Raw genomic sequence first — 22,327 nt, 5'->3', positions numbered from 1 at the left:
CGCAGGGAGACACCGGCACCCGGTCAGAGACGATAACGTTTCTCTCTGCAGAGCCCCGTCACTTCACAAGACACGGGAAACCTCTGTTGGTCTGGAGGAGCTGCAGCAGTTATTTCTGCACAAACATCCACTGTACATTCACTAGCACATACACGTCTAGAGTTGGAGCGAGACAGCGAGAACACGCGCGATGTGTGAGTGAAGGCAAGCAGGCAGAGGAGCGGAGAGTCCTGTAAGTAAAAAGTTACAAACAGTCGTTTAAGGAGTTTTTAAATGGACACTGAAGAGGAAATTAATGGATAAATCATTTAAAAAATAAATAAAAATAAGTACAAAAAAAATAAAGATATAAATGCTAAATAAATAAATACATATATTAAAAAATATATATATGATAAATAAAAATAAGTGCAAAAATAAATAAATGCTAAATAAATAAATATATATTCAAAAATAAATAAAAGTTTAACAGGAGTAAATAAATAAGGGGGTTAATACAAAGATAAATAAATAAAGAAGCAAATTAAAAGCGAAATATCAATTTGTCACATTTTATCAATTAATTAATGGCTACATTTATTTTTTATATTATTTTTGCTGCATTTAATGACATTTATTTATTTATCGAGTCATTTATTTCTAATTTTGGCAAGTTCCATCCTTCATATGGAAAGGCCTTGTGTGAAGGTGGACCTCGCCGATTATATATATATATATATATATATACACATACATACTGTATACATACATACAGGTATGAGTGTTTGATGTCACTGCGTGGTGTCTCACCTGTCCTATGGTGTACAGGTGAGTGTGTGATGTCGCTGTGTGTCACCAGGGCGGTCTGGTACACGGTGGCCTCAGAGATCAGCTGGAAGGTGATGTTACGGTAACAGACTCCAGGTAACCAGTGTTTGAACACCGTCTTCCCCTTGTAGAAATCTACAGAAAGTAGTAATAGTAGTAGTATTATAAAGTCTGCATGTTATTTGGCCAATTTTAAGGGTAAATAAATACTTAAACACAGAACAGTGTATTAACGGCAGCGTTTACCTTTGTAGAGCATGGAGCGGCGCTCTTGTCCTTCGGTGTAGCTGATGTTGACTCTGCTGAAGACGTTTCCGGCCGGAGGCTCGATCTCGAACACCACGCCGGTCTCCGGAGACTCCTTATAGTCCGATATGTGGACGCCGTGGACAGGAAGTGGCTCTGACGGGACAAAACAACACGAGTCACATGTCAAACTTCTGGAGGATATTAAACACTACGAGAAAAAAATCAGACTCAAATTATCTAAAAAAATCTATCTGGTATAAATATTAAATATTAACATATTTATTAAAATAGGTTCTCCTCTTAAAATCACTTAAAAAATATCTTAATTAAATTATTATTAATGTGTAAATCAATGAAAATGTAAAGGATTTAATTTTATAGTGTATGAAACAACAATCCTTAAATACCCTTGATTAATCCTAATTTAGCCTTAAAAACACCCAAAACACTTAAAGATAATATGTTTTGAATGTGTCCATTAATTAAAAAAATTAAATAATAAAAATATTTAAATAATTAATTACAGAACAGTCAATGGGTAAATCAAACTACCCTTGATTAATTCTATTTTAGCCATTAAAATACCCAAAACACTTTAATTAAAAAAATTAAATTAAATAAATCTTTTTTTTTCTTCTTTTTTTTTAAATTAAACTAAATTGAAGGCTTCCCCACAAACTTGGGTTTTAATTAATGAATAAATCAGTGGAATATGATTTATTGAGGAGTCTTTAATGGATTGTCTGAACAGTTTAAGGTGTTTTTAAAAAGTGGAAACACTTAAAATTGTACCAAATAGTTTTTAACAAGGTATAAATTAAGGGATGCTTTCATGTTATTTGACCGATTTTAAGGGATTTTTACGCCTTAAATCAAATAAAAAAGAAGGAAATACTTAATTACAGAAGAATTAAAGGGTAAATTAATGGAATATTAGGGTGAAATATTATGAGATTCATTTTCAGCGTACGTACCAACACAGAGTTTCACATTAAAATAATGTAAAGACTAAAAATAATAATTAGATAATCCACTCTGAACTGTGCGTTTATAAAACTAAACTGTTTGGACGATCTTCTAGAATAAAGGGATATATTTAAGGGATTTTCTTACTGGTGAGCAGGGAGATGGTCTTGATGGGTCTGGACCAGCTCGGTCCCAGTTTAACCAGTAGTCCCACCGTGTAGCAAAGACCATGAAACGACGTGTTGACCAGCAGCGGCTCGCTGGTGTTCACAAACTGAACCAGGATCAGTCGAGGTTCTCCGGATATCTGAGCGGCGTACGCCGTGGCATTCTCCTGCAGGTCAGAGCGCTCCAGCGTCGTCACGATCAAACCGTCGTCGTTTACGGACGCTTGGAACGCCATCACGCTCTGAAACACAAAGAAAGTCTTCATCAGAGACTAGAAAACACTCAAACATAAAGAAAGTCTTCAACAGAGACTAGAAAACACTCTGAAACACAAAGAAAGTCTTCATCAGAGACTAGAAAAAACTCTGAAACATAACGAAAGTCTTCAACAGAGACTAGAAAACACTCTGAAACATAAAGAAAGTCTTCATCAGAGACTAGAAAACACTCTGAAACATAAAGAAAGTCTTCATCAGACTAGAAAACACTCTGAAACACAAAGGAAGTCTTCATCAGAGACTAGAAAACACTCTGAAACACAAAGAAAGTCTCTGACTCTGATAAACCGACTCAATTAATCAGTTATTAAAATAGAATGCATTGATGGTTTCAGCTGTTTCTATTTGACGACATTTTGTTTTAAATTTCTGATCCTGAAACCAAAATAAAAATAATAGTTATATTTGTTTTATAATTAAACTGACTTCTATAATAATAAATAAAATATATATAATAAAACCATAATAAATAAATACAATATATATAATAAAACTATAATAATAAATAAATACAATATATAAAATACAACTATAAAAATAAATAAATAAATACAATATATATAATACAACTTTAATAATAAATGAATATAATATATAACATAGCTATAATAATAAATCAATAAATATGATATATCAAATAAAACTAATAATATGTATGATATATATAATAATAACTGACTAACTTCTATAATAATATAATCAGTATAATTTTTCCTGTAATGTTTCCAGATGAAATATGATTCAGATCCGGTAAATAGGCCGCACCGCCACAAAGATCACCTCCATCACTGTCTAGTCTGAGTTCTGACAGGTTTGACACCTCCTCTTCCTCCTCCTGCTACTGCTCCTCCTCTTCGTCCTCATCTTTTTGTTCCCCTTCCTCTACCTCAGACACCTCGTCCTCCTCCTGCTACTGCTCCTACTCATCATCTTTTTCCTCCCCTTCCTCTACCTCAGACACCTCCTCCTCTTCCTCCTCCTCCTCCTTCTGGTCCTCCTTGTCCTCTTCCTCCTCCTCTCCTCACACCTTCAGTGTTCCTGAATCTTTTCTCTAATGAGAGCAGATTTGAGGCTCCTCGGGGCTCGGTCTAATTACTGGATCGCTGCAGGACGTCGTCCTTCACTGTCTGGACTCCTGCTGGCCAACACCCTCTGACACCGGCCCTGTCTATTTGCTGGGAACGCTCCACTCGTATCCCTGACGACGTGTTAAAAACGTTTTTATATCTACTGGAACAGCCCCGATCAATAAAACCTGTGACTCTAATAACTGGAGATGAACTATAGTTTTATATCTGCTGGTCTGAGATCAGCTTCCTGTTGTTCAGTCTGATGGTATCAGCTGGTCTGATATCAGCTGGTGTTTCATTAAATGTGACAGCAGGAGAGTCGACTCCTCGCCGAGCAGCTTCTGTCTGACAGGAAGAAGAGGACGATGTCAACTCCTGATAGCAACTCTAATAATAATAATAATAATAATAATAATAATAATAATGATCGGAGCTTCCACACGACAAAAATAAATATATACATATATATAAGGATATAAAAATGTCAGAGCGACATTAGAGGACGTGTGGGACGTGAAGGAAGAGCTCAAAGATAATAATTAATATTTAAAGGTCCCATATTGTAAAAAGTGAGATTTTCATGTCTATTACATTATGAAGCAGGTTTAAGTGCTTAATAAATACTGTTTAACCATCAAATAGCTCAATATACAGACAAATACACACGTATTCAGAAATTGCGCATTTGAAACAAGCCGTTAGGATTTCTGTCCATTTGTGATGTCACAAATATACAATATACACGGTTTATTTCCTGTTGCAGTGTATGTGAATAACATCAGCTGACAGGAAGTAAACATGGACCCACCTGTTGCCTAGCAACGCAATTCTGTTGAAATGAGCTAAAACGGAGCGTTTCAGACAGAGTGTAAATACAGGTATATTCAGGCAGACAGTATGAGGAAAATAAAGTTTGTTTTTTAACATTACAGTATGTAAACATGTTCTAGTAGAAACACAAAATACGAGTATGAATCTGAAAATGAGCCCGATATGGGAACTTTAATGACAACACAGACAACAGACAAAACTCCGTCAAACTCAGTAAATTAATGTTAACAACAATAAACTTTCTGTAATTGGACGACTTGATTAATTTCCTGTCAACGAGATAATCAATTAATCTGCTAATTGCTTCGGCACTTACAATAATAACTGAATCTCGATCCGTCACATAGCTGACAAACATTATTAGATTTCCAATCAGAGCAGCAGAAATCCATCAAGAGAAAGAGTGACAACTTTACTCCATAATCACAAGATACATCTTCTCATTATTACGAGAACATTATCGCTAATTACCAGAAACAAAAATAGATAATGACAAGAGGACTTCATTCAACTGCTAACTAGGAGATTTCTACAGGATTACAGCAGAAAGACAATAAAACAAGATTATTTTGCTGAAAGTACTAGCCGACATTATTTTTGGATCATGGGAGTTGTTGTCTTCAACATCGCTACACCAGTGCTAATGCTAACGCTAGTGCTAACGCTAGCAGGCCTGCTACAGTAAGAAGCAGCGTCAGCAGGATTAAAGTATCATATCAATAAACACATAAGGGCAAACAGAGAGTTCATATCATCATCTCTTCTTCTGTAGATCAGGAGATAATCCTGACCCACTTCTCTAATCTGACCGTCATATAGTGAAACCCACTGATGCATGCTGGGAGTTATCACCACCAGGACGTTGAGTATGTTCTTCTTCATCATCAGTGTTTGATCTCTTTCATAAGAGAGTGAAGATGGCCGACGGCTAAAACATCAGTTGGGTGACCTAAATCCTGAAAATATGTTTCAGTCAACAGATGAACTGATTCTTTATCTGCTCTGAGCTCAGGGTGGACAAAATAACAGAAACACCAGATATGGAAGGAAAAAAGGCCGTTGCAATTTCAACTGTATAAGGAACTGATTATATGACTGTGATTTCAAGTTGTGCTCTTTCAAAAACAAGTGTTCTAACTTGGTTAGCTCGGTCGCTAGCTAACGGGACAATATCCCCCTTCTCTGTTAGTAATAGTGGAGCGGATAGTGGAAAAATCGTGCAAATAGTGATACAAGTACCAAATTTGGCATGATGATTCCCGAGGGGTCACTTAGCAAATATAAACGATCGGCCACTTGAAAATCCAAGACGGCGGCCATTTTTCAAGATGGCCGCCAAATTGACCTGCCGTTAATGGTTTCTCTCATAGAAATTCATCTACTTGGTCAATTTGAGTGATCTTGGTGTCAAAGTATGTGATTTCTAGCATGCTGGATCTTATTTTGATAGTTAAATCATTTTTAACTTCAATATAAATTTAGTCGCGGAGAATGTTTTTCTTAAAAAAATGCATGATTTTGATGAACTTGAATGATTGTGATGTAGAATTATATGTTTTCTGGTATGCTATCTAATCTAACAATTTTTACAGCTTTAACATCCTCCAATACGTTTTTTTTTTTTTACTTTTGGCTGTCCGGTGAGTCTTTGCTTTGTGGTGTTTGCAAGGCTCAATTGGCTTGTAGGCCTACTGTTGTAGATATCAATAGCTGCTGTTGCCATAGGTGTAGGGGCTTAGTGGTAGAGGTAGCACCTTTGTTTCAGAAGTCAGCCACATCCTCCAGGATGGACTACTCGCACTGGTTCACACTACTTGCCCAACTCTCATCTATGGCTCCATGAAGTTGCCAGTGCACGGCAATGACCACACCTCGGACACCATGTTGGCTCATGGGCTGAACTAGGTGAGGGTAAAACACAGAGAGTCTCTGTGTGATGGAGTATTTCTAGCTCCAAATTTCAAAGTGCATAGAGTCAACAAACCAGCCATCTTTATCCATGAGGTTCCCACACCAACATATCTATCAGTTGCCTCTTTCTGGTCTTGGAAAACACAGACAGGCCAACATACATAGCAAAAGGTGTCTTCCTGTCCTTGGATTGCCTGTGGACCTGCGATCCTTCCCTGTATTTGGCAAAACAGCTCTACTGTAACAGTTGCAAGGTCAGATTTTGATGTGCCATTTTGGAGTTGTGACTTGATATCAGCCCCATGTTCAATCATACATACAAACTGAAGCAGTGATGGTGGGACGGTATCTTCAAGGTACCCATCATGAGACGTGCTGTTGAATTCTGATTTATGCTGAAACATGTCACGACGTATCATCTGAGCAGCCTTTGCCAGGTGGACTGCTTCTCCATATTTGCTTCCTTCTTCTGGGACAGCTCTTCTTTCTTCTGCAGCTGTTGGGCATTCAGATAGGCTCGTTCTCGTTTGTACAGAGCAGCCAAGCAAGCAGGCTGACATCTCCAGCACTCAGATTGGGAAGGAGCTTTCCATCACTGAACGGGCACTTGCTTGCATGGGATACAGCTAGGTTCATGCATTATTTTACGCAATCTGTACACTATCTGGATAACTGAAACCCCATTATCCTTGGCTCGGCTCTCCTGCGCTTGCACATCCTGTCGATTCAGGTTTTGCTGCCTTAAACTGATCAGGGGTTGGTAGTAAGCAGCATTTTGGACACTAAGTATAATGCTGAATCCTACTTAGCTGACGTTAAACCCCATTCTGAGTTACACAGCAGCGATTGTCACCAGTGTGCCCTGGTAGTGCCCGACAATCACTCCTTTACAGTTCTTTGCTGTTTTTCCAATTCTGGCAGTTGGGTTGGAACCTCATGGATAAAGATGGCTGGTTCGTTGACTCTATGCACTTTGACATTTAGAGCTAGACATACTCCATCACAGAGATACTCTCTGTGTGCTACCCTCACCTAGTTCAGCCCGTGAGCCAACATGGTGTCCCGGGGTGTGGTCATTGCCGTGCACTAGCAACTTCATGGAGCCACAGGTGAGAGTTGGGCAAGTAGTGAGGACCAGTGCCAGTAGTCCATCCTGGAGGATGTGGCTGACTTCTGAAACAAAGGTACTACCCCTACCACTAAGCCCCTACACCTATGGCAACAGCAGCTATTGATATCTACAACAGTAGACCTACAAGCCAATTGAGCCATGCAAACACCACAAAGCAAAGACTCACCGGACAGCCAAAAGTAAAAAAAAAACGTATCGTAGGATGTTAAAGCTGTAAAATTAGATAGCATACCAGAAAACATATAATTCTACATCACAATCATTCAAGTTGACCAAGTACATGCATTTCTTTAAGAAAAACATTCTCTGCGAGTAAATTTGACAGCCATCTTAAAAATGTCCGTCATATTGCAGTTCAAAATTATTAAAACTATCAAAATAAGATCCAGCATGCTAGAAAACACATAATTTGACACCAAGATCACTCAAATTGACCAAGTAGATGAATTTCTATGAGAGAAACCATTAACGGCAGGTCAATTTGGCGGCCATCTTGAAAAATGGCCGCCGTCTTGGATTTTCAAGTGACCGATCGTTTATATTTGCTAAGTGACCCCTCGGGAATCATCATGCCAAATTTGGTGCTTGTATCACTATTTGCACGATTTGACTGAAAAATGGATGTTAGCCGCTCCACTATAACCATGGTTTGGTGTTTAGTGGGCGGAGTATTGGACGACTCTTTTGGTTCGGTATTTTATTTAATTTTTTTACTTTTTATGGTTTCAGTCTCTTTTTTCTTTCCGGTCTGCTGAACGTCTTGGTTCATCTTCAGTCTGTCTGTCTGTATAAAGGAGGGTGGATCATAAAGCCCTGTTCTCTCCTCTGCTGGCCTTTTAAAATGCCGAGCCGCTCTGGTTTAATGACTGCGGTGGTATTTGGATGGTGGTATTTGGATGGTGGTATTTAGAGAGAAGAGGTCTGAGACGGGGGGAGGAGGTGAGGGGAGTTACTGACGGCGGTAGGAGAGTTGAGAGTTTACTGGTGAACTGAACTGGTTAGTTGGTTTTATCTGTGGTGACGACACCACCTTCTGCTCTTTATAATGTTTTATTCTGGTTTAAAGGAAAAGTGTGGAGTTATTCAATAGTTATTTTACTGTCAACAAAAGGCCTTAAAAACAATGTATTTACAGATGTAGTGTACCTCAAGGCTCCATTCTGGGTCCTCTTTTTTTCTTTATTTACCTGCTTCTTTCTAGATGAGATATATTGCATCTTTTCTCTATTTACATGTTTCTTTTTGGATCAGATATAATGAATCTTTTCTTTTTTATGCAGATGATGTGCAGTTATATCTTTCTGCCAACCGTAGCGATGCTGGTAGTCTGGTGCTGCTTTAAGGAAATTAATTATTAGATGTCTTGTCATTTTTGTCTTGCTCGATGAGAAGAAGTTATTTTCAAAAAATCTCATGTGAACGTGATTTGTTGTCAACGTGTCGTTCGTCTCTCAGTACTTCGACTTCTACTCTGTTAGTCACTTTCAGGTCCGAGCTCATTGGTTCCTGCTGAAGACCTAAATCTTTAAAAATAAAATAAACTAAAGACCCACCTCACAAATATATATTTTCTTCAGTAATCTCCTCAAACAGCTGCTCACTGTAGTTTTTATAAAAACAACAGGAGGAAATAGTGACTTTGTTGGGGACTATTTTCAGTGGCGGATGCATCCATTATCAGAGCTCCAGTGAGTATTAGTGTCAGCGTCGCTCCGTCACAGTTAAAAGTGTAATAAAACACACCTACAGCTCAGTGAGCAGCGGGTCAAAGCTGACAGACGGAGATCTTTATATAGAAATACTATCAGACATCTTGGCTCAGACCGATTCATTCAGTTCATGGCTCCTCTGCTGTCGCCATGGCAACAGAGATGAGAGGAGAGAGGTGGGAGGAGATGCTCATTATGTCAGGATCACCATGGACACTGGATGCTAATGTTAGACGAGCTGCACCTCCAGTGACACACTAGAAAAACATGATATCAGAGACAACTTATAGAGGAATATAAGACACGTCATCAATATTCATCTTTGGACCAACCATCAGTCAACGTCTACATTATCAATATTCAACTAAACATCTGAGAACACTTCATTTCATTGTGATGCTTCTCGACTTTTAAAAAGAACTTCTATATTAATTAAAGCTGCAAGCAGCGATGATCGGGCCCTCGCACTTTTGTGCATGTCGGGGGAAATGCGGGGGACACCGGTTGAAGCAAATGTGCATTTCCGTGACGTTCGGACACTAAACGCACTAGTTAGACGTTATAAAAATAAATGAATGAATTTAAAATTTTATTAAAATAATAAAACAAATAAATAAAAGGGAAAATTAAACAGAAAGGTAAATAATTAAGGGAATTAATGCAACGGTAAATAAATAAATAAATGACATTAAATGTGGCAAAAATAGTATTCAAAATAAATGTAGCCATTCATTAATTTATCAAATGTGACATAAATTGATATTTCTGTTTTAATTTGTTGCCTCATTTGCATAATAATAACAGAAATGGAAAAGAATACAGAAATAAATAAGTAAATAAATAAATACATTTAAAAATTAATAAAAATGAATACATAAATTTAAAAATAAAAAATAGATAAGTGCAAAAATTAATTAATTAATTAAAAAAGAAATAAAAAAAAGAAATTATAAAAATATATTTTTTTAAATAAATAAAAGGGAAAATTAAACAGAAGAGTAAATAAATAAGGGAATTAATACAAAAATAAATAAAGAAGCAAATTAAAACAGAAAAAATATATTAATGTCACATTTTATCAATTAATTAAAGGCTACATTTTTATTTAATTTTTGCTGCATTTAATGACACATTTATTTATTTATCGAGTCATTTATTTATTTTTTATTTTGGCAGGTTCTGTCCTCCATACATATGTTTTGTGTGTTAAATCAAAGTAACTACAGCAGTTAAATAGATGTATTATTGTACAATATTTCTTTACTTTACTTTCCACCACTGAGACTAACTGGAACTACAGAAATTTTTGTTCTTAAACTAAAACCCAAGAAGTGAAAACCAACATTATCCACAAACACAGGCTGATGAATGAATGAATGAATGAATGAATGAATGAATGAATGAATGGATGAATGGATGGATGAATGGTGCATGTGACCCTGTGAATGAGCAGAGAACGGGGGGGTGAGGAGGAGTCGCCTTCAGGCAGCTGCCAACATTATCATGGAAAACGCCACGGCTTTGTTTCCTCATGGGGGGTGGGAGGGGGCCTCTGACAGCGCCAACCCGGCGAGGACGGGGACCTCCAGAGTCCATTAGACTATGAATGATCCGGTTCAGGGCTCACTGGCAGCTAAATGTTCACTTTTCTCAATGAGGTTTGGTGAGACAGACTTCATGTTGTTTCTAAATAAAGGACGGAGCTGTCAATCCTCTGTTGTTAAAATCTAATCAAATGAACATCAAATAAATCACCTAAATCAAGTATAGCCCTAAAACCGTAACCCAAAGTACTGTTTCCAAGTTCAAGAGTGAGACCGAGCTCACACAATGTTGTCTAGTTTGTAGTGCTGAAACTGAAAGCCAGTTGTTCTCTAATTTCTTATATTTAAACAGAAAACAAGACTACATCATGTTTGTGAACATTTCTCTAAAGAAGACAGTGAATGAACCCAACGAGACATTTTCCAAACTGTCTCAGTCCTGTTTCTGGACTGGATATCAGCAGTGCAACACTACAGCGAAATTTACACTTTTCTCAATGAAGTCTGGTGAGGCTCAAGAGGTGTTCGCTTGAGTTGGACTTCACTTCCTTCGGCTTAACAACGGATGATTGACAGTTCTCTCTTTAATTTTTAAGACAATGTAAACTCTTCTTATGTATGGAGGACGGAACCTGACAAAATCATAAATAAATAAACAAATAAATGACTCAATAAATAAATGTGTCATTAAATGTAGCAAAAATAACATTAAAAATATATGTAGCCATTAATCAATTGATAAAATATGACATAAATTGATATTTCTGTTTTAATTTGCTTCTTTATTTATTTATCTTTGTATTAATTTCCTTATTTATTTACTCTTCTGTTTAATTTTCCCTTTTATTCATTTATGTATTTATTTCAAATTTTTTAATTTATAAATTAATATTATTAACAATTTTTCCTTTGCATTTTCACCCTTAATTATTTCCCCAAACTTATTTATTTCTGTATTATTTTCTTTATACATTTCTGCCTCATTATTTAAATGGGGGGGGGGGCAAATTAAAACAGAAATATCCATTATGTCACATTTTATCAATTAATTAATGGCTACATTTATTTTTTATATTATTTTTGCTACATTTAATGACATATTTCTTTATTTATCGAGTCATTCATTTATTTATTTATTCATTTATTTTTGATTTTAGTAGGTTCCGTCCTCCATACTCAGGATCAGTTGCTGAAAATGTCAAATTGTTTCTAAACGAACCTTCAAAATCTTTTTCTGGAGTCTGCTCAGTCAGTTATTTATTTATTTATTTAATTTTGCCAAACTTCTGTTTAAAAGGTGAAGAATGAACTTCCACAGTGCAACACTAGAGCAAAATGCTCACTATTCTCAATGAGGTCTGGTGAGTTTCAACAGCTGTTCGCTTCAGAAAGACTTAGAATATTTATTTAATTTCTGCTTTTGTTAACAACAGTTACAAATTGTTATCCAGTGATTAATCAAGCAGTAAGTAGTTACTGTTTTATCGATAATGAAAATAACTTCTCATTTCTATGTGAGTATAGTAAACAAAAACATCTTTAAAGTTGATTTTAAGGTTGTTTTTTAGTAAAAGTAAAAGCAGCTATTAAAACATGTGTGATATAAAGGCAGTAATCGTCCTAATCCTGCTGTAAGCCTCTTAACACCACTGTTAGTGTTATAGAAGATAATAAATCAGTCTGAATAAAAGCGTGTCGCTCTCTGGAGACGGTCTAAAACAATCCCACCGCTGTGTAACGGAGCTGATGTTTATATAAAGACTGTTTGGATCATCAGTGTCTGGGTTAATCCTCGTATGTTAAAGTGCTCTAATGATCAATGAGGTCTGGTGAGTCAACAGACGGAGAGATTAGAGATGACCGTTGCACCACAGACCGAGTTTAATCAGACACTGAATTAGAGAAGCAGAAGAAGAAGAAGAAGAAGAAGAAGAAGAGACTGAGTTTCTTCTTCGGACTGCTACCTGGATACAACCACACAACCATACACAGTGATAAACTGACTGATTTAGCTAGAAATGAGCAGAATAACAAAGCTACACAACTACAACAATATGGAGGACAGAACCTGCCAAAATCCAAAATAAATAAATAAGTGACTCGATAAATAAATAAATGTCATTAAAGGTAGCAAAAATAATATTCAAAATAAATGCATGTTTGATTTTCCCTTTTATTTATGCATTTATTTCTATTAACTTTTAAATGTATTTCTTTTTTGCATATTTTTTTATTTATTCATTTATTTTTGCATTTATTTTTATTTACTTATTTTGCACTTATGTTTTAATTTATTTTCTATTTATTTTTAAATGCATGTATTTATTCATTCATTTATTTTTGCATTTATTTTTTTGCATTATTTTTATTTATTCATTTGTTTTTGCATTTATTTTTTATTTACTTATTTATTTATTTCGCACTTATTTTTTAATTTATTTTATATTTATTTTGAAATGTATGTATTTATTTATGTATTTATTTATTTATTTATTTATTTATGATAGCCTAACTTAGCACAAAGACTGGAAGTAGAGGGAAACTGTTAGCCTAGCTTAGCACAGAAACTGGTAGCAGAGGGAAACTGTTAGTTTTTCTCTGAAGACAGAAAACAGAAAGTTGTTGACGCTGCAGTTTTCTGACAGGAAGCCTCTCGTCCTCCAAACAAACAGCTTTAATGAATGAAAACAGAGATAATGAGAGAATCATCTCCTCCTCCTCCTCCTCCTCCTCCTCCTCCTGGCCTCTAATCAAAGTAAACTAAGAGGAGTGACAGCAGCTCCCTCCTTCCAAACAGAAAACTAAAAGAGTTCACCGACTCAATGAGAGCAACAACAATGGCTGCTTATACAACCCCCCCCCGCCCCCCCATCATCATCACCACCACCAGGAGCTGAGTCTCCAGCAGAGACGAGACATTTAAAACATCCTGCAGAGGAAGCAATGAGGGCTGGATGATACACCTATCTCCTGATTGTGATTTTTAAGTATTGTGATTCGATATTCTGATTCATTGTGATTGTTCTTAACTATTTTACCACTAGACCATGGGGGAACAAGATGAATCATAGACTGCTAGGGACTTTTACTTTGGAAAATCTCTAAATGAATCCAGTAAAAATGTTTGATGTCCTGAAGTCAAATATATCAGTCACTGTCAGGAATTATTTATTACATGTAAACGCCTTTAAACTCTTTCTAGATCACCTGCTGATGATCTGAAGGGTTAAATGATCAGGAACGGGTTGGTATGAAGTTCTGGTCTGTCTAACAGAGTAAAGCCTGTTATCTCTCAGCGTCACTATAAACTGGGTTTTTCTTCTGATCTCAGAAACAGGAAGAAGCTTCCAGCAGATGATCCTGGTCTGCTTTCACACGCTTTCTCTTTCCCTCTCTTGTCCTTTGGTACACAGTGTGTCCAGTCTTTGGTGTGTTCTCCCCTTAATGACCCGTTTGGACTCATTATCCTGCTGGCAGACACAGAAAGGACTAAAGCTCTCCAACATGGCACAACACCAGCTTTCCTCCTCCGTTAGCAACACCAGAACCTCTCCGTTAACAACACAAGAACCTCTCTCCGTTAGCAAACCCGGAGCCTCTCCGTTAGCAGCACCGGAGCCTGTCCGTTAGCAACCTCGGAGCCTCTCCGTTAGCAACCTCGGAGCCTCTCCGTTAGCAACAGCGGAGCCGTTCCGTTAGCAACACCGGAGCCTCTCAGTTAGCAACACCGGAGCCTCTCCGTAAGCAGCACCAGAGCCTCTCCGTTAGCAACCCCAGAACCTCTCCATAAGCAACACCAGAGCCTCTCCGTTAGCAATGCTGAAGTGACTTAAACCTGCATAAAAACCAAGATGGATACGGCTAAAAACCAAGATGACGACAGCGAAAAACCAAGATGGAGACAGCGAAAAACCAAGATGGAGACAGCGAAAAACCAAGATGGAGACAGCGAAAAACCAAGATGGAGACGGCCAAAAACCAAGATGGAGATGTCAAAAAAAACAAGATGGAAACGGGAGACGGCGAAAAAACAAGATGGAGACGGACAAAAACCAAGATGGATACTGCAGCTATTGACCGTAATATCACCACCCTGAAGAAATCACAGCTCTCATCATTCCGACTGACTCCTCACCTGAAGGTCACATGACTCCAGTTCACTCATATGTAACCAGGTGTGTTTAACGATGTCATTATCAGACAGATCTGGAGTCAGAGGGGTTAAACCCTGCAGCAGCATTAAGGAGCTCACATGGTGGTTAAGGACATCGATCATTATCACTCTGATCACCATCAACAGCACGCTGAGGTCACATGTCAGGAACAGAACTCAGGCACTGTTGTGTCTGGATGACCTGCAGCAGCTCAGACTCAGAGACCAGACCAGAGCCACAGCGCTTTAACCCCAAAGATAACAGGATTGTCAGCTATAAGCTCGTTACCTCGGTCGCTAACGGGATAATCGGTCTGTTTATACTCAGACTGAGGAGCTCCAATAAAAACTGGATGCTGACACACAGCTGATGACATACCACAGCTTCCTCCAGCTCTGACTCCATCGGATGAAACTCAACAACCACAGAGAAAGAAGATATTAAAACTATGGTGCTGAAATATAAATCTCCAACGATTAATCAATTAAACTTTTAAATTAATCACCAACTATTTTGATAATCGATTCATCAGTTTGAGTAATTTTTTAAGAAACAAAAGTTGTCTGATTGCAGCTCTTTCATTTTAAAAACAGATATAACAGACATATTTTTAAATTATTTTATTATTGTCAATTTAGTATTTTATTATTTGCTACTTTGCAGTACTTGCTCTTTATTTTTATTTTCTCTAACTGTGTTTAACGTTACGCACCCAGAAAAACTCCTTAAATGTGTCAATAAATCCTGCCAAAAATAAATGCATAAATAAATAAATGTCATTAAATGTAGCAAAAATAATTAAATAATAAATTAGAAATAAATGTAACAATTAATTGATAAATGTGATTTATTTCCTCCATTTCTGATTCAACAATGTCAGGACGTCAGTGAGGACAGGAGGACGATCTCAACGCTGAGAAGCTTACACCACGCAGTGGATGATGCAGATTTTACTTGTTCATGTCGCATCATTCCCGTCGCCCGGCTTGAATTCACGTCTATTCAACTCTTTGCATCGACTTTGTGCGTCATCGGGCCGCGAGAAAAGTTGGCTTCACTCTTGGTGTGAATGCACCATAACAACAGGTTCAGATACTTTATGACAACAGGGACAAATAATAGTTAACGTGCACAGATTAGAGGCTCAGATTGCACAAAAAATAGAGCTCTATGGTTACTGTGATAAATACAAAACCACTGTTCTGATTACATACAAATAATCTGTTTTTATTCAGATTTGATCCATAAGGAGGTGTGTTCTTTATAACATGACAGTTTTCATAAAATTAGATTTAAAAAAAGTCACAATATTTCGCAATATATTGAATGGTAACCTCTGTGTCATGATACATATCGTATCGCCCAGCGCGTTCACACGCAAAAGCGTTTAAAGGTCCCATATTGTGTTAATTTTCAGGTTCATACTTGTATTTTGTGTTTCTACTAGAACATGTTTACATTCTGTAATGTTAAAAAAAAACTTAATTTTCCTCATACTGTCTGCCTGAATATAGCTGTATTCACCCCTCTGTCTGAAACGCTCCGTTTTAGTGCATTTCAACAGAATTGCAACGGAATTACGTTGCTAGGCATCAGCTTGGGTCCATGTTTACTGTCAGCTGATGTTATTTACATTCACTCTAACAAGAAATAAACTGGGACACATTTAGAATGTTTATGTTTAAAACCATGTAATGGTCTAAATATCGTATATTTGTGACATCACAAATGGACAGAAATCCAAACGGCTTGAGTCAAATGCACAATTTCTGAATACGGGCTGTGTGTATTTCTCCGTATATTGAGCGTTTTGATAGTTTAACAGTATCTATAAAGCACTTAAAGGGACTGTTTGTAACTTCTTACACGTATCAATCATTGGGGGTCGGTGTCCCATGCACGCTTGCGTGTGGCTACGCTGTTCAGACTCAGACTCCAACACAAACTACACGGAAGCACCAAAACCTCTTGGTTGTATCTAGTGAAGCTCGTCTGTTACACAGTGTTGGCCGCGGTCGGAGGACGCGGGGGAGACCATAGCTTCGGTCTCCAGGACCGGAGTCTCTGCTGTACTCTGCTCCTCGGCTCCTCTGCCTGCCTTCACTCACACATCGCGCTCGTTCTCACTCTTTCGCTCCACTCTCACGTGCGTGCGCACACACTCCACACTACAGAAGAGTTAGTTCAGCTCTGAGAATATCTAGTGAATGTACAGTGGACGTTTGTGCAGAAATAACTGCTGCAGCTCCTCCAGACCAACAGAGGTTTCCCGTGTCTTGTGAAGTGACGGGGCTCCGCAGAGAGAAACGTTATCGTCTCCGACCAAAACTCCGGCGTCTCCCCTGTTCCTTCCGGCCGTGGTCGGGAGGCTGAGGCAGGAAAAGCCAACACTAAGATCAGCATTGATTCATGGAGAGACCTTCGTCTGGTCAGCTAACATTACTGCCAAGCAGGTGAAATATAGAGTGATATTGTGGTTTTAGCTGACGTGTGTCGCCTCACTGTTTTGAGCGATGCTCGTTCATTTCTATGTAGAGCGAGCACAAGCGCGAGCAACAGGAACGCTGACTTTCGTTGACTCAACGGCCACAGGTGACGCTGTTAACAAGACATTCCGATTCTTACAAACAGTCCCTTTAAACCTGCTTTAAAATATAAAAGAAATGAAAATCTCACTTTTTACAATATGGAACATTTAAATGCCACGAAAATGCACAAGGTATTTAGCGTGCAATAAATACGTCTTTCTGGATTTCCGCGTGTCATTTGTACGTCATGTATCCTGAACTGACTGTGATGTAAACACATCCACGTAGAAATACTGCGGTAAGAGTTAGTGACGTAAAAAAACACCAGGTTTTAACCAGGAGACCGCTGTTAGAGACGCTGTAACAGACCGCCGTTAGAGACCAAACCGCCGTTAGAGACCAGACCGCTGTTAGACACCGCTGTTAGAGACCAGACCTCTGTTAGAGACCAGACTGCCGTAAGAGACCGCAGTTAGAGACCGCTGTCAGAGACCGCTGTTGATCAATATTTTTTTTTGACGATTGTCACGTGTTTTTTAGTGACGTTTGTGACGTGTTCTCCGTACTTCTGTTACGTTGTTTCCGTACATGTTTTACTTAGTTTACTTACTTATTTGAAGCCCAACCATGATGTTTTCCCTTACCTTAACTAAGTGTTTTTTCTTGCCTAAACATAACTGCGGACGTTTGCGTACTAATGACACGTGAAAAGGCTAAAATACGTCCTCGTGACACGCAGAATTCCTGTGAGACTGTGCTGGTATCACCAGATTCTTGCCAATACACCGTCCTAATCAATACACCTGATTCTGATCCCATTACACTACAGGTTACACTCCCAGGTACAAATACAGCAGTAGAAGGTGAAAATACTACAAAACATACTCAGTCTGTCACACCTGAGCAGGTAAACTGAACCATCAGCAGCTGAGGATGTGAACCAGACTGATGGTAGTGTGTGTGTGTGTGTGTGTGTGTGTGTGTGTGTGTGTGTGTGTGTGTGTGTGTGTGTGTGATGCTCAGTGATGCTGACAGACATGCAGCAGGACTCTGCAGCCGACTGACCCACTTTCTGCTGCTGGCTGCTCTCTAACCGGCCTGCGGTGCCACATCAGGTCCAGATCACCGGATCACCGGCTCCGGCACCGACCCACACTACCAGCCGGTACCGATCAGGTCTGATCTCACGGCTCCGTTAACCCACATCCATGATATCTGCAGCTTTACCAACACAAAGACACACAGACTGCTGCTCATCCAGACAGCCACACACACACACACACACACACACACACACACACACACACAGTCAGTCTCACGGAGCCGAACAAAGGCGCTGTTACCCGGGGGAAGCAGAGCGGCAGCAGCGGGAGGACCGTGAGGAGCAGCGGGGGCAGCATGCTGGTGTCTGCGGTCAAACAGGCTCTGAGCTCCGGCTAGATCCGTCCAGTCTGCTGCGCATCCAAACAATGGCGATGGCTCCTCTGCAGCATCGATGCTCCGCGGCTCGGTTCAGCTCTGATAACTCATCCTCTTCATCACCATCCTCTTCTTCACCGTCCGGATTATCACCATGCTCGAACCGGACCCGCGGTGGTCGAGGGGAAACAGGCCGGGCTCCGGCGTCCACGCCGCGGCCTGGAGACGAGCAGGAGGTCGGTGTCGGTGTCGGTCAGCGGGATGAAGCTGCTGCTGCGCGGCGTCGCCCCGCCCTGAAGCTCCGGAGGCTGCATGGAGACACGCACCGGGTCCTCCTCCTCCTCCTCCTTCATCCTCTTCCTCCTCCTCCTCCTCATCTTCATCTTCTTCAGCAATAACACTCACTGGGAACCAGCTAACGTCTCCTGAAAACACATTTTAAACTGGTTTCAACCAAAACACACTACATTTACTCCTGCAAAAATCAAATAATAAATAATAAATAAATGACTTGATAAATATGCCAAAAAGAAAAGATAGAAATAAATAACTTTGGGGAAATAAATAAGGGGTGAAATGCAAAGGGTCATTCATGCATAAATAAATAAATACATGGATAAATATATATTTAAAAAGAAATATAAAATAAAAAAGAAATAAGTGCAAAAATGTATTAAAAAAATGAATGAGAGGACTCAATAAATAAATGAATATGTCATTAGATGTATCAAAAATAATCTTAAAAATAAATGTAGCCATTAATTAATTAATAAAACGTGACATAAATTGATATTTCTGTTTTAAATTGTCGCCTCATTTGCATAATTATGCATAAAGAAATGTGTAAAGAAAAGAATACCGAAATAAATAAGTTTGGGAATATAAATAAGGGGTTAAATGCAAAGGGACAATCATAAATAAATAAACACATGGATAAATATATATTTAAAAATAAATATGAAATAAAAAAGAAATAAGTGCAAAAATGAATAAAAAAATAAATGAATAAATAAATAAATGTATCCATTAATGAATTGATATTTGTTTTAATTTGCGCCCTCATTTGCATTATGAGAAATGCATAAATTGTTTTAAAAATAATAGAATACAGAAATAAAAACGTTTGGGGAAACAAAAAAGGGGTGAAATGCAAAGGGAAAATCATGCATCAATAAATAAATACATGGATAAATATATATTTAAAAAGAAATATAAAAGAAAAAAAGAAAAAATTAATGAATAAATAAATTACTCAAAAATAAAAAAATGTCATTAGATGTATCAAAAATAATCTTAAAAATAAATGTAGCCATTACTTAATTGATAAAATGTGACATAAATTGATATTTCTGTTTTAATTTGCAACCTAATTTGCATAATTATGCATAAAGAAATGTGTCAAGAAAAGAATACAGAAATAAATAAGTTTGGGAATATAAATAAGGGGTGAAATGCAAAGGGACAACTGTGCAGGAATAAATAAATTAATGCATAAACACATACATTTAAAAATAAATATAAGATAAATAAAAAGTTATTTTAGCATTTATCATTTATTTATTTTTGCACTTATTTTTTATATTATGCATTTATTTGTTTATTCAGTTCTGCATGATTTTCTCTATGCATTTCACCCCTTATTTATATTCCCAAACTTATTTATTTCTCTATTCTTATCTTCACACATGTCTGCCTCATTATGCAAATGAAGGGGTACATTAAAACAGAAATATCCATTTATGTCACATTTGATCAATTAAATAATGGCTACATTTATTTTTAATATTATTTTTGCTACGTTTAAAGACATTCATTTACTTATCGAGTCATTTATTTTTTTATTTTGGCAGGTTCTGTCCTCCATATTAAACAACATGCTGTATATCAAACAACTATTTAAATTCCATATTCATAAGAAATAATGATCAGGAACCAATAAGCCGACTTTATTAATGAATTCAAACTATATAGAACCATCTAATCTAATGTTAAAAACATTAAATGATTATAATATGAAGCATTATAAAATGTATTTTAGTTTTCTATTGTTTATGTCTGCATATGAACATGTGTTTGTTCAGTCTGCCCTCTGCTGGCCAGAGCTGAGAACACACAGCAGTCCGCCCCCTGCTGGAGACAACAACACATGACAGTCACAGATAACAACAACAACAACAAAATAAATGAATAAATAGGTCATTAATTTTTAGCAAAAATAAAATTTAAAATAAATGTAGCCATTCATTCATTAAAATGTGACACATTTTTTTATGTTTTAATCATAAACGATTTCTGTTTTAATTTGCTTCTTTATTTATCTTTGTATTAATTCCCTTATTTATTTACTCTTCTATTTAATTTTCACTTTCATGTATTTATTTTTTATTAATTTTTAAATGTATCTACTTTTAGTTTTTATTTATTCAGTTATTTTTGGATTTATTTATTATTTATTTATTTATTTTTGGATTTATTTTTAAATGTATGTATTTATTCATGCATTTATTTATTTATTAATGCAGAATTTTCCATTTGCATTTCACCACTTATTTATTTCCCCAAAGTTATTTATTTCTGTAACATATTTTACTTAGTTTACGTACTTATTTTAAGGAATTATTATTATTATTATTATTATTATGTTAGTGACGTGTTTTCCGCACTTATGTTATGTTGTTTCCATATGTATTTTACTTAGTTTACGTACTTATTTTAAGCCCAACCATGATGTTTTTCGTAAAACTAAATGGTTTTGTTGTCTGAACATAATCGCCACCGTTTCACGATAAAACTCACTGTCTAGTGCAGTGATTCTCACAGCCGGTGGCTATAAATGATAAAATTGTGCTGTATCATTTAAAAGTGTATTTGCACCAATAAAACAATCATATGTGTATTGTATTGTAGTTTTTGGCCAATAGAAACTCACACCGCAGAAGGTTCATTATGTTTAAGTTGAAGCACTCACTGAAAGTCTTTAAGCCTTTAAGATAAAAATAAAGAAACAGTTTATTTATGTTTCAGGGAAATCTCTCCCACATTTCCTCAAATAGAACTTCCTGAAGCCTTGTGGAAAAGGTGATTATTTCCATTACAAAGAACTCATAAATCACTCTTCAGATCTTAAACCCATTTCTCTGTAATTGATTTTCTAGCAGCCACTTCCCAAAGACGAGTTTGACCCACTTAAAAGTAATTTTTGGCCCAAATATAGCCGTTAATTCTTTCTGGACGGTCCTGAAAACACGAGGTGGTGACTGACTTCCAGGAGCAGCTGAAGAGACTATCTGCTTTTCCAGGAATCTGCTTTCTGAAACACTTCAGTGAATCACAGAAAGAGAGAAGAGAGAAGAGAGAAGAGAGAGCGTGACGGGATCGTCTCTAGAGGTTCATCTTCAGTTAAAACTTTAGTTTCATTTAGTTTCAACACGTTCATCAGTCTGTTTTTATTCAACACAACATTTCATCAACAAAACTAAAAGTTTGTGTTACAGTCTTCAGTAATTAGGTACTTTTACTCAACTACTGCACTTAAGTACAATGTCGAGGTACTTGAGTATT

The 22,327-nt window shown here is 37.2% G+C and overlaps 1 protein-coding gene across 5 annotated transcripts in view; it reads right to left on the bottom strand.

Moving 5' to 3' along the window:
* Nucleotides 1-19,206, bottom strand: part of ptpro (protein tyrosine phosphatase receptor type O) — a 54,734-nt gene extending 35,528 nt beyond the window's left edge. Inside the window, exons 1-4 of one of the 5 annotated variants that reach the window (XM_074625960.1) lie at nt 18,691-19,206; nt 2,170-2,431; nt 1,054-1,209; nt 790-942 (exon numbers count right to left, since the gene is read on the bottom strand). In XM_074625960.1, the coding sequence (XP_074482061.1) occupies nt 790-942; nt 1,054-1,209; nt 2,170-2,431; nt 18,691-18,747 (628 nt within the window). In that variant the 5' untranslated portion in view covers nt 18,748-19,206. Of the gene's footprint in view, nt 1-789; nt 943-1,053; nt 1,210-2,169; nt 2,432-3,248; nt 3,381-18,690 lie in introns of those variants that run through there. The other 4 variants (XM_074625962.1, XM_074625963.1, XM_074625959.1 and 1 more) reach the window with 4 other exon arrangements.
* Between the last annotated feature and the right edge of the window lie 3,121 nt (nt 19,207-22,327).

Source organism: Sebastes fasciatus, chromosome 23 (genome assembly GCF_043250625.1).
Source record: "Sebastes fasciatus isolate fSebFas1 chromosome 23, fSebFas1.pri, whole genome shotgun sequence".
Classification (NCBI taxonomy): domain Eukaryota; kingdom Metazoa; phylum Chordata; class Actinopteri; order Perciformes; family Sebastidae; genus Sebastes; species Sebastes fasciatus.
The sequence above is the reverse complement of the archived record's forward strand: the minus strand, read 5'-3'. Positions and strand labels throughout refer to the sequence as shown.